Genomic DNA, 13,066 nt, shown 5'->3' on the forward strand with positions numbered 1-13,066 from the left:
TAATCTTGTTTAGATCTGAATCTGTGGATCAGGACAAACTCTGTATATTACACAAATTATGCTAATTCACAGATCCAGGGCATCTGCTTTAGAAAGACCTAATTGTTTCTGGTGTTGGTGGTTTTGTATATCAGTGAGGTATCGCACAACCCCAAGAGTTGCAAAAGGCAAACTTTATCTTTTCAAAACCAAGTGCGATCTATAACACCAAAAATAAGACCAAATGACTGTCGATGATCTTACAGGACACAGTGTCCAGACTGATCTCGCAGTGAAATCGTAAACAGTAGGTTGATTTTTCTTTGGCTAAAATCAGTGTTTACCGAAATTCAAAACACTTCCCCCAGTGGCCAAAGCAGTAAGTGTTGTTGGGCATATGGGTATGTATGAGTTCCATTTTCCTGGTGAAATGTCCACGGAGGGGCACCAAGAGCAATTTGTGAAGTGAGTTGTTTCAGCTGTATATGCTGTATTACAGTGAAGAGGAAGGCATATTTTATAAACTGTACCCCAAACCCCAACCTAAACCATCAGTGGAGTAAAAATGTAATGCTAGAGGGAAATATGCAACCTCTGATTTGCACTTGTCACTGATTTTGTGAACACAATTACTTACTGTTTTCAACCTGGGATCTGAACAAAGGTCTCCCACGCTGCAGACGCAACATGCTTCCAATCGCACCACAAGTGAAGGTAAACATGCTGGAGTTGATGCAAAAATGTCAGATAGCAGATGCCACTTGTCGGTGAGTCGGTATAATGTGGCCAATCCCAGGATACCAGAACTCTCTGAAACAACATTCTGACTTCCTGTGTGATCATGTTGTCCATGTAGAGTTCATGATCTTTTGGAGCCAAACAAAGTAGACTACAGATTCACTTTATGCTGCTTTAATAAAATCAGGGTAAAACAAATGAAGTACATGGATTTTACATGGAAATTAACCAGAGGCATTTAGATCGCATTCTCAATCATGTAAGACAATATGTGTTAATCTCAGATATACAGCTGAAGTATGCAATATCATATCAAGTTTTAAAGAGCAATAACATTTTCACAATCAAACACATAGACCACCAAAAACCTTAAATCCTGGAATACCATATAAATGCTCAAGGGCGTTTTCTAGATGTGCAACATTTGGATGTTTTACTTCTATGTAATGATCTGCTCCATTTGGGCTGCTCTGTACATGGAAACCACCAGTTTTAATGATCTGATTGTTGTCTTTGCAGCAGAATGCATTCCAGAAGACATGGGGCACATTCACAAACACACCTGCAATGCAATAAAATAATCATTTCTTTCCAGAAATTTAACCATTGTAAAATTTTCCAGATTATACCACATAATGGGCCCTATTTCAACAGCACTATGCCTTAAGTGCAGTGCTATGCAATTCATCATATGCGCAAAGTCAGTGGGCGCGGCCATGAAGTTTTGGTATTTTCGTGTAAGCATGCAAGTAGGTTTGGTTAAATTGTATGTGCAAAGCATTAATGGACTGGGTCAAGTGCAACTTAATTCTAAGGTTCTCTTTTGAAGGAGCTTCTATGTTGCGTGATGACAGAATTGGGAACATGTCAGTGATCACGTGGTCTGAAGCCCGTGTTGTTACTAGCAACTCACGTCGAAGCGAGGATTATTTTTCTCCCTTTTGAGTGGCAAACGTGTAAGGACATTTAAAACAGCGGTCTAGTCTCGTCAGTTGCAGCATTGATCTATCATCGTTCTTTTGTTTACCAAGCTACAGTAAGTGCTATGTGTTATTATTATTATTGTTGATATTGCTAATCCCTTTTGTTTATTTAATTTGTGGAATATCTAAATTTATAGTTGTCTATTTCATCATTAAAACTCTGTATTTGGGTTCACCTGCAGCCTCTGTTGTGGCTTTCTGCATTACAAAGGACTGATGAAGACATGAGGCACTGTCCCCACTTATTCCAGTTCTACAGCCTCCAAATTTGGAGCTCCGTGTGCTGGAACCATTTGGGATTTCGGTTCTGTGTCAGACAAGATGGAGTGCGGAAGGACACCAGAATCCTCCTCATGTTTGTCGCCCTCCCCCTGAGCGAAAGCGTTAGTCTCATTGGACAGGCTCTGAGGCATAGCTCAGTGGCCATTTTGTGACAAAAATGTGTGTCAGAAACACACGCGTCATGAGCCCCCGCCATTATGAATGCTGTACGAGAGGATTCGTCGTTGGACGGTAAGAAAACAAAATGGGCCCCTTTGTCCCTATTGTCTTTTTCTTTGTCTTTCTGGGAGAATGCACATGTATAAGGCAATGGAGGCACAGCCTCTCTCTCTCTCCCCTCCCCATTTGGAGCGCTGCTCATGGTGGACGGGATTCTGCATGGACCGGTGAAGCCCGGCCGCAGAACGACGAGGCTGGAATAAGAGAATATTCCCCCACTGAGTGATGGCGAACCAGTGCGTGGAATGCTTCGTCTATGCCATTTTCTCTAGGGTTTTCTATATTTCAACTCTTTTTTTCTTTTGCCATTTCATGTATTAGGCAAGAGAAGAGACACTGACTGCTATCTCTGCTCGGTTTTTTCAGTGGCAGCATGGATTTCGCTACAACAACTGTTGGATTTGCACACGATTTTGCAGTCCAACCAAGTGCATCGCTTTAAGGAGTATCTGTTTGAGTAAATAAATAGAAAGCTCCACTTGGTTTTTTTCCTCAATCTCCCTCCGCAGCTTGCGCTGGGGAACACGTAAGTCAAGGCGATGCTTTTGCTGGTGAAAGAGATGATGGAAAGGGGTTTATGCCTCCTTATATGAATTGAGGTTGCAAACTTTTTCCCCTGCACATTTGTGTCTCTGGATCCGTGAGCGCTTGGAGTTTTGATCATAATGGGACATTCATACATTCCCGATGCTCCCTGGTCTGCTCTTCAGACATTATCGAGTGATGTTCACCGTTCATCACACCTCGAATTCTCAAAACTGTCTCAATCATGCTTTCCCCCGTAAATCACATTGTGGATTTAGTATGGGAGTTCTCAACCAAAATATTGGGACATGCATAACTATAATTTATAAGTAAACAACAAATGTTATTTCAACCCGAATTCAGCCTCTGCCTCCAAAACCAAGGGCCACAGGACATGCGTAACAGAATTCGATGAACAACAATCACAAGTGTACACATAAAATACTGTCATAACCACACACACACAGTCCCCCATAATAATGCTGGGGCCATTGTGGCGAACCTGCTTGCTCCCAGTTTCCCCCATGTTTGCACATTCTCCCCATTCTAATCCTAGTGAAGATGGTTTATCTGAGCGTCCCTGCTGTGTATACATTCAGAGTGATCCTTTTTTATACTTGCCCGGTCGAATTCGGCCTCTTTCCCCATGATCAAGGTTCTCTCGACAGGAATAACAGAATTTGATGTCCAGTAAGCACAAGTGTTCACAATTCCCCCAATGTTCACACACTCTTCCCCATTAAGATGCCAGGAAAGAGACCTTTTTTCTGTGAGCGTCCCTGCTGTGAACATTTCAGGGCCCAGTTATTCATGCCTAAATACAATAAAGGCAGAAACATTTTTAAATCCCATTTAATCAGCCACAGTAGTAGAGACGCAAAGGTTCCCCTCCGCTGTGTTGCTGATTGCAGGGCATCTGTCAAAAGTAAGCCAAGAGCACCATCTAGTGGTTACACATTGCACTATAATAGTGAATCATGCATTAATTCTGCTGTCTGCCCATCTAGTGGCTTGGCATCAGTTAATAAATGTATCAAATTGGGTAATTCCATCTTTTGGATGAGACGTTAAACCGAGGTCATGACTCTCTGTGGTCATTAAAAATCTCAGGGCATTTCTCGTAAAGAGTAGGGTGTAACCCCGGTGTCCTGGCCAAATTCCCCCATTGGCCCTTATCTATCATGGCACCCTAATAATCTCCATCCCTGAATTGGCTACACCACTCTACTCTCCTCTCCACCAATAGCTAGTGTGTGGTGGGCGTTCTGGCGCACTATGGCTGCCGTCGCATCATCCAGGTGGATGTTGCACACTAGTGGTCGTTGAGGAGATTCCCCATATACTATGTAAAGCACTTTGAGTGCCAGAAAAGTGCTATGTAAATGTAAGGAATTATTATTAATTAATTAGAATGATAAAGCATGGTTATGTCATTCAATTCAGGCGGGCACTGCCAATGTTCAACGGGGCTATCCCGACAGAGGTTTCTGCTCAGGAATCCCTGTTCTTGATTCAGGAATTTCACTCTCGAGAAGAGGGGCAATTGATGAGATTCCTCCTCAGAGAGAATGCAGTTTTTAAAGCCGTTATTTCCTAGTCACGAAAAAAGATGGCGGCCTGCATCCTATTCTGGATTTTAGATGATTGTATTTCACTCTAATGAAATGCAGATTCAGAATGTTTACACACAAATAAAGAATGTCACAAGTGCAACTGGGGAACTGGTTTGTGGGTTGGGGCGCTGTGTACGAAAGTCGTCAATCTCTTGGAGTGTGGACAGGCCAGCGGCTGAATTGACACATAAATTGTCTGGAGATGTTAGCGGTGCTGTTGGCATTAAGGTTTTTCCTTCTGTAGATTCGGGACAGTCATGTCTGTATCCGGTTGGACAACAGGATGGTGGTATCTTACATCAACCATCAGGGAGGAGTGCTCTCTTGTGCCATGCTGAGGCTGGCACAACACATTCTTCTGTGGGCACAGAAAAATTTGCTGTCTCTACAAACCATACATGATCTGGGCCAACTGAATTTGGGGGCGGATCTCCTGTCCAAACAGGGTCTGATACCCAGAGAATGGACATTACATCCTCAGATTGTGGAACAAATCTGGAGGAGGTTCAGCAGAGTAGAAGTGGACCTGTTTGTGTCGAGCACTACTATACTACGATGAGCTTTGGCTAGAGGTGCGTCCTTGGAGGACATTTGTATGGTGAAAAGGTGGTCCTCTCTGCATACTTTTGTTAGATATAAATAATCTGTATGAGAGTTTGACTCCTGCTTCCCAGGTTCTTTCTGTTGGGACAGGAGAAAATTCATTATTTTTATATACTTTAGCTCGCTTGTGCGCCGCTGTAAGCTTGCCACACAGGCTTAGATAGTTGGCAGCTGCTAATCCATGGCATTAGGGAATTTGTTCCCAGTTGCATCATCATGCAACGTAGAAGTTCCTTCGAAAGCGAACGTCTCAGTTACATATGTAATCTTGGTTCCCTGAGAGGGAACGAGATGTTGTGTAGCTGGCCATACCCACGAGTTGCTGCATAGGCTCGTGCCTTTTTGCAGAAAATCTGAGGAAATGGCGCCGAAGTGAGTGCCTATACGGAGCCTATGATGTAGTTCCTTGTGATTATATAGGGGCTTCAGACCACGTGATCACTGACATGTTCCCAATTACGTCATCACGCAACATCTCATTCCCTCTCAGGGAACCACGGTTACGTACATAACTGAGACGTTCTTCTTTGGTTATTTCCCTGTCTGCATCCTATTATATATTTAATTTCCTATAAAGCAACGTCAGTATAATGAAGACAGCCCATTCATAAGAATTTGGTAGTGTAAATGGGCTGTATGTAATGTAGGGTTGGGAAAAAAAATCGATTCTGTTACAAATTGGGATTCTTGAGGCAGACGAATTTAAAATAGTCTCCCTGGTGAAATATACTGTAGATATTTAAGTTAATTAAAAAAATTACATGTTTAGCTTAATGCTAATACAATAATTGATAGATAAATATACAAAGCTATATTTGTGCAGAGTAACACACGAACTGGTTTTCACTCTGAGAAGTTTTGTCTCTTTAATTCTTTACTTTCATTCCTTTAATGCACTGATGCTACAGCCATCAAACCCAGAAAACCCAGAACGTTCCCCTAATGTTAGCATTTAGTTACCGTTTAGTAATCTTTTGAGAACCAATTTCTGAAGTTCTAGGAATGTTCTCTTTAGGTTCTATTTTTTTGCAACCATTAACTAATGTTCCCAGAATGTTGCAGGGAGGTTTTTGTGTTACAACCTACACAGAATGTTCCTATCATGCCCCCTCGGTCTCCCAGTCCTCCATGATCGCCTGCGCTCATTCATCAGCACTAATCCCATCATTGTCATCACCTGTCACATACTAATCAAGGACTCTATTTATACTCAACACTTTCCTTCAGTCTTAGTCTAGTCTTGTGAATTGCAGCATTGAGCTATCTTCGTTCTTTTGTTTACCAAGCTAAGTATTATTATTGATGTTGCTAGTCCCATTTGTTTGTTTATTTAATTTGTGGAATCTTTAAGTTTATAGTTGTCTATTTTCATCATTAAAACACTGCATTTGGGTTCACCTGCAGTCTCAATCTCAAGCATGACAGAAGACTAGACCCAGCATGAACCCAGCAATAAGACTTCTTCAGCTGTGTTGGAGGAATCCTTCAGTGGAGGACCATGTAGTGGAATTCTGTGAGTTGGCTAATGTGGTGGACTTCAATGATGTGGCTTTGAAGGACCTCTTCTGGGATGGATTGAATGGGCCTGTGAAGTACATCATGCCTTCTAGCATAAGCCCCTGGACCTTGGCCCAATTCATTGATATGGCTCTGTTACTGAGTGGATCAGCCTTCACTGTAGGAGTGATAGAGGAGTCAAACACTTGCTGTGGATTCCACGGTGGAGTTAACCATAATGCCACGGTCAACGAGCCAGCGCCCACACCTGCCAGGGTCAGCAGAGCTAGTGTTTTGAAGCCTTGTCCTGCGACTCCGTCGGCTATGTGTTTATTATTGTTGACGTTGCTAATCCATTTTATTTAATTTTGTGGAATCCTTAAGTTTATAGCTGTCTCATTCAAATGTATTTGGGTTCTCCTGCAGCCTCTGTGTTCATCCTCAAGCATGACTGTTCCCTAATTGTTGTTAAGGGGTTTTTTTTTTTTTTTTTTTAACGTTTCAGTGAGGTTGACAAATGTAGGAGTAAAGCTCATAGTGTAATGCATTTGAATGTGTTGTAATAAAGGGATGCAAAAAGCAAACAATATTTGCGTTCCTGTTACTGAGCCCAATACAGGGACATTTAATCCACACCTGCTTTATTCCTCTATAAATCTGAGTGCTCTGTTTTAAAATGAATGGTCATGCTGGTGGACACTCAATGAATGACATTTGTTTATTGATTTCATCAAATATTCATATTTCTAGATGTGAGATTGTTACCAATTTGATAAAGAGTTGACTCTGATAATTGAAAAGAAGATGATGGAGTGTAACTGAGAAGTTTGATTACTGACTACAAATGAAGACAAGCAAACTGTACACTTCAGTGGTAAGAAATTAATCAAATGTTAACCTTTTAAGGTTAATAAAAAGTTTATTCCATTTTTAATGTCTGTCCATACATTACTGATTTTAAAAAAACCTCAACATGTGTTTGCCCGTAAATGTGTTCAAAATGCTGACATACGTTTTTAAAAGAAGACCTAGTATACGTTTTGATCCTCTTTTAAGTCGTACACACTGCTATAGTTATTCAAGCATATGGAGCAGGGAGTCTGCTGCCCTCCAGAACTCCACAGCGCCCCTCAGATTTTCCAATGGAAAACTGTGGTCAAATATGGTACTGCAACAAGCCCTCATTGAGACCCATTGGGGCAGAAATTACTCTGCCCATACATAGTGCCAAACCAAAGGTAACTTTATTATTACTGTGCACCAGCAGTGTGACAGATTGCAAACATGGCGAGCACTATCGCGTTTCCTTTTATTGCAAATTCAAGACAAAAGCCAGACATAAAAAATAGTTTGGCAATCAAAAGATAAGGGTAGGTGATAAAATGTATGTTTTGTATGACGACAAATTTTGTCAAACAGCCTTGGCTCTTGAAACTTTGTTTTAAATTTACTGTGATATAAAACATTATCATTATAAAGCATTTAGATTTTTAGTAATGTGGAAATGTGTAAATAGCGTGCAGATAGTTCTGTTTCTCTCCGTCTTCAACAACAATTAACATTATAAAATAACATTTGATTTAGATTACGATCTACTACAGCAAGTCAGCATTTTAAGATAAATCGTTCTTATTTAGAATATTATAATCACACATTGTAATAATATACATATTGTGTCAGCGTGTTTGTGTTTGCATAATGAGTTGAACGAGTAGAATAATGTAAAAAAAGAAAAAAAGAAAAAGCGAGATCTGTCCCACCTCTATCTGTGGTCATGAGCCGCTACAGCAATTCACCCACAGTTTTCGTGCATTCACCCACAGATGGCGCAAACACTCCCACCCAAGAACATTTCCTATGCTTTGCGCTGACATGAAAATTATGCTTTGAATTAGCGCTCTTACGGAAAATGGATAAGACGTAGCTCACGGTCGATGCGTGTAGCGCTATGCCTAGCACAGTCACAAAAATAGAGCCCCAAGTGCTAATACAGAATTTCTATGTGCTAATAAGGTTGAGAGTTTATTACCTGAATGACCTCTTCGTGGTGTTCCACTATCTAAATCTGTTAAATACTTCGGTGGGTTACTTGGTACCACTCCTGTGACAATGTAAGCACCAAATGATGGGTTTTTTCCACATGCCATTTGTACAGCTTCATCTATTGGTTGTTCACCAAACCTGAACCACTGAACATTGAAATAATGGCTTTGAGGAGCAGCGTTGGTGAGGGTGAAGGTGGCATGCACTCCTTCGTCATTGTTATTTTGGTATGCAGAATACAAATGTCCACGTTCATAACAGGTGTTTAAGCAGTCTTCATTCAGAGCCTGTTGGTCATCATGGAGCTATAAAATATTTGCAGAAGTATTACAAGAAGTATTAAATTTTATACCAAATCCCACTATTTTTACACCCACTTTTGGGATATGACCATAGCATGCTGGTCATTCCGCCAAATATGTGCCTTTTGTGACCCTCATAAACATGTGTAAATAATGACTTTCACAATTAATAGCTCATGCAAAATTTTACATCATGTTAGTATAGGAAACGTTCTTGAAAAATAGGTATATTTATGAAGAAGATATACTTGACATGAAAACTTGGACAAACTTACATCTTTTTCTTTACGCCAACTATAGCTTCTTGGAGAACTGGCATGAGGGTAAAACCGATAAGCAGAATACACTGGTATTCTGTTTTGAGTATCATAAAGAGTGGCAAATCTGTCAATACCATTAAGATCTTGACAAATCTGCACAAATCGTGGGTATGGCAGGATAGTCGGTCCTCCAACGGAAAAGAAGAACTTTGGACAACCACCATGCCCAAAGAAGTCATGCACCACTCTGCATGAAGATGGAGAGTAAAAAGCAGACAGCACCATCAGCAGGTACAGCAGCATCATGATGAGGTGGATGGAGTTGATCAAGACACAGATGAGATGACAGAAAACTGCAGGTCACAATAGTGAAACAACAAAGACAAATGTACAAAGTTGATTACTGTATGTTACTCTTAGACAATTCTTGGTTTGCTACAGGACAGTAGAGAGAGCACAGAGAGGAAGTAAGCACTTTTATACAGTTGAAGAGGGGGTGGAGAAAGGATCATGTGTGGATAAAAAGAAAATAGAAGAAAATACTTAATCGATATTTATGCCTTATTTTCAATGAAATTATTCTAACATGTTTTAAACAACATACAAATTGTGTAAGATTTCAGAGAGATTATCTTGAATTAATTTTATATATTTCTTACCCCATTGGCAAATTGTTTTTTTGTTCTTCACATAAACCAAACTATATATATATATATATATATATATATATATATTATATAGTGCTGTCAGTCGATTAAAAGATTTACGATTTTGCATTGATAATCATGATTAACTGCAGATTCCAAAAGTGCTTAAATTTGACTATATATGCTTCTTTTCCTGTCAAAATGCATTTAGTTCCTTCTTAGGAAAGAAAACAATATTTAACAATAATGTTTTATTAACATTTTGCAAACAAAGTACTGTATTCTACAGTATAAAGACAGAAATACATTAACTAGCTCCAATTCAAAAAACATTAAAGTGAGAGGTTGAATAATTGATAGAACAAGTCCCCTTAGGTTAAGTATTCATTGCAATGAGCATTACATCTCTTAAACCCTCATCCTCCACAATATTAATCATGGCTATCCACATTGCTCTAGCAATTGTGAAATTGCATTCCCATGATTTGTGCCTTTTTAAATTCTTACCACCTATAGTTGTCTCTGTATATTAAGCTGGGATAGAAGAAAGTATTTTAACTCTGTAAAAGCTACACACTTCAGCTTTACTTACATGCAAGTTAAAGTGGAATACACAAATGATGTCCAAGTTAAATACTCTTGATAATGTGAAGGTTTTGCCTAAGGTTCAATGTACTGTTGCAAACTATTACATCTCCTAATACAGTGGTTAGAGATCTTCCTTGTCATGCCCTTCAAAACCATAAAGATAAGCACAACCGCTCATTGTGTCTGGAGCATGTACACTAACTAGAACTAGATAGCTTGAGTTGTATGCAGACAATGAATGAAAGAAAGAGCATGACTGTTACATTCACTGCAGTGCCAGAAACCGTTTCTACATGCTAATAAAGATAACTTGTATGACCTTTTACACTCGTTAACAAGAGTTTCTGTGGATGACAGCGAATGATGACTGTTTAAACAGTTATTTACAGTTATCATTTGCAACATTACTTTTCGAAAGTAACTGTATTCTGATTACCAACTATTTAAATTGTAACGGTAGTGGATACAGTTACTCATATTTTGTATTTTAAATATGTAACACCATTAAATGTATTCTGTTACTCCCCAACCCTGCCGTACATATATAAAGCAAAGATACCTGGCTGCGCTGCTGGTCTGACAAAACAATTGTAAATAATGATGAATGTAGCAGCTAATGAAGCTTCAGTGGATAAAGCACCCAAGCTGTCTGATTATGTACATTGTTTGAAATACAAGTGTTGAACTGAGATTGGCCAACGCGCTAAAGCTAGTGGCGACACATTGCGCGTGCTTGAAACGTCAGTTCCGTAAGCTGTTATACGGCGAAGTAAAAGACTTTAATTGTTCCATTTGAGATTAAACTACACTTTGAAAATTCATACACTACATGGCTAAGTGCATAGTACATTTTATAATTGCACAGTGTATAGTGCTTCTATATCTTTCATTCCATATACTGTATATATAGTATATCTTTCATTATGTCAAGATTTTGACCATGTTTACATACACTTGAGAAAACAGCTTACTCCGGGGTTTTGCAGAAAGTGGCGTTCTGAAACATAATTTAACACGAATGGGATTAAAGGCTGTTAAGAATAAAGCACTTTAACACACGGTTTCTGTCAGAGAACACAGCTTATGTGTCTGTGTTAACGCATAAGTGAAGTTCTTATGTTTTGGAAGAGTGTGCATCTGCGTATGCAGGGGCGTAGATTCATGGGGGTGGGGTGGGAGGGGTGTGGGACAGTTAATTCATGTGGACCTGTCAAATGGCCATTTTTAACTGCTGCTTCAAAGCAGACTTTTTCCAAACATCCTACTGAGAGGATTGAGAAAAAGTCATTTTAATATGACGGCATGATGATGAAAAAAACTGCTATTGTACAAACTTGGTTTAGGGTTTTCTCAAAATCCCAAAACCAATAGATACAGATGAGTAAATCAAATCAATAAACTTGTTTTTGTATCAAATTGTAATTCCAAAAGGTGTGCGAATAAATTCGCTCTGTCTCTCTCTCTCGTGCAGCTGTCAGCAGTGTCAGAACTGTAAGCGTGCAGTGAGGTATGAGGTGTGAAAGCTGACATAGAACTGATTATTTAGCTAACTGACAGGATAACTGACGTGTCTACGTTCGCCAGCGCCTGGTGAAAAAAATCCTTCAATTTTGATTGTGTTGGAGTATACAGGCGATGTCATGGCAACATTAGATGTCAGGCGACATAGCCACGTGTCAGAGGTGAGCTCAAATGCGGTGGTGTGGTGGCGACGGAGCTGAGAAATTGATATTTTTTACTTTGTGCCTGATTAACGTCTGGATAACGTATATGTGGATAAGTGTCTGGATAATGTACATGTGGATAAGCGTCTGGATAACGTACATGTGGATAAGCGCCTGGATAACGTACGTGTGGATAAGCGCCTGGATAACGTACGTGTGGATAGCGCATAGATAATGTACGTGTGGACAAGCATCTGGATAATGTATGTGTGGATAAGCGCCTGCATAACTTCAATATGGATAAGTGCATGGATAATGTATGTGTGGACAAGCACCTGCATAACTTCCATGTGGATAAGCGCCTGGATAATGTATGTGTGGATAAGCGCCTGCATAACTTCAATATGGATAAGCGCATGGATAATGTATGTGTGGACAAGCACCTGCATAACTTCCATGTGGATAAGCGCCTGGATAATGTATGTGTGGATAAGCGCCTGCATAACTTCAATATGGATAAGCGCATGGATAATGTATGTGTGGACAAGCACCTGCATAACTTCCATGTGGATAAGCGCCTGGATAATGTATGTGTGGATAAGCACCTGGATAATGTACGTGTGGACAAGCATCTGGATAACGTATGTGTGGATAAGCGCCTGCATAACTTCAATATGGATAAGCGCATGGATAATGTACGTGTGGACAAGCATCTGGATAACGTATGTGTGGATAAGCGCCTGCATAACTTCAATATGGATAAGCGCATGGATAATGTATGTGTGGACAAGCATCTGGATAACGTATGTGTGGATAAGCACCTGCATAACTTCCATGTGGATAAGCGTCTGGATAATGTACATGTGGACAAGCATCTGGATAATGTACGTGTGGACAAGCGTCTGAATAACATACGTGTGGACAAGCGTCTGAATAACGTACGTGTGGACAAGCATCTGGATAACGTACGTGTGGACAAGCACCTGGATAAAGTCCATGTGGTTAAGCGCCTGGATAACGTCTGTGTGGTTAAGGGCCTGGATAACGTATGTGTGGATAAGCGCCTGGATAACGTACGTGTGGATAAGCATCTGGATAACGTATGTGTGGATAAGCGCCTGCA

The 13,066-nt window shown here is 40.1% G+C and overlaps 1 protein-coding gene across 1 annotated transcript; it reads right to left on the bottom strand.

Annotated features, from left to right (window-relative positions):
- Positions 1-895: 895 nt before the first annotated feature.
- LOC127456241 (endonuclease domain-containing 1 protein-like) lies at positions 896-9,450 on the bottom strand. Its single transcript, XM_051724638.1, has 3 exons — positions 9,060-9,450; positions 8,469-8,787; positions 896-1,279 (listed from the first exon to the last, which is right to left on the bottom strand). The coding sequence occupies exons 1-3, from the start codon at positions 9,348-9,350 to the stop codon at positions 1,062-1,064; spliced, it is 828 nt and encodes a 275-aa protein (XP_051580598.1). The 5' UTR covers positions 9,351-9,450; the 3' UTR covers positions 896-1,061.
- Positions 9,451-13,066: the final 3,616 nt, after the last annotated feature.

The sequence above is a fragment of the Myxocyprinus asiaticus genome, chromosome 2 (assembly GCF_019703515.2).
Source record: "Myxocyprinus asiaticus isolate MX2 ecotype Aquarium Trade chromosome 2, UBuf_Myxa_2, whole genome shotgun sequence".
NCBI classification, from domain to species: domain Eukaryota; kingdom Metazoa; phylum Chordata; class Actinopteri; order Cypriniformes; family Catostomidae; genus Myxocyprinus; species Myxocyprinus asiaticus.

Bases quoted from the DNA above. Each gene is read 5' to 3' on its own strand.
- LOC127456241 (XM_051724638.1), bottom strand. From the start codon at position 9,350: ATGATGCTGCTGTACCTGCTGATGGTGCTGTCTGCTTTTTACTCTCCA. The intron at 8,788-9,059 runs GTAAGTTTGTCC...AATATTTTATAG, and splicing joins GTTGGCGTAAAGAAAAAGAT to CTCCATGATGACCAACAGGC. The intron at 1,280-8,468 runs GTAATAAACTCT...ATTGCATTGCAG, and splicing joins ACCACGAAGAGGTCATTCAG to GTGTGTTTGTGAATGTGCCC.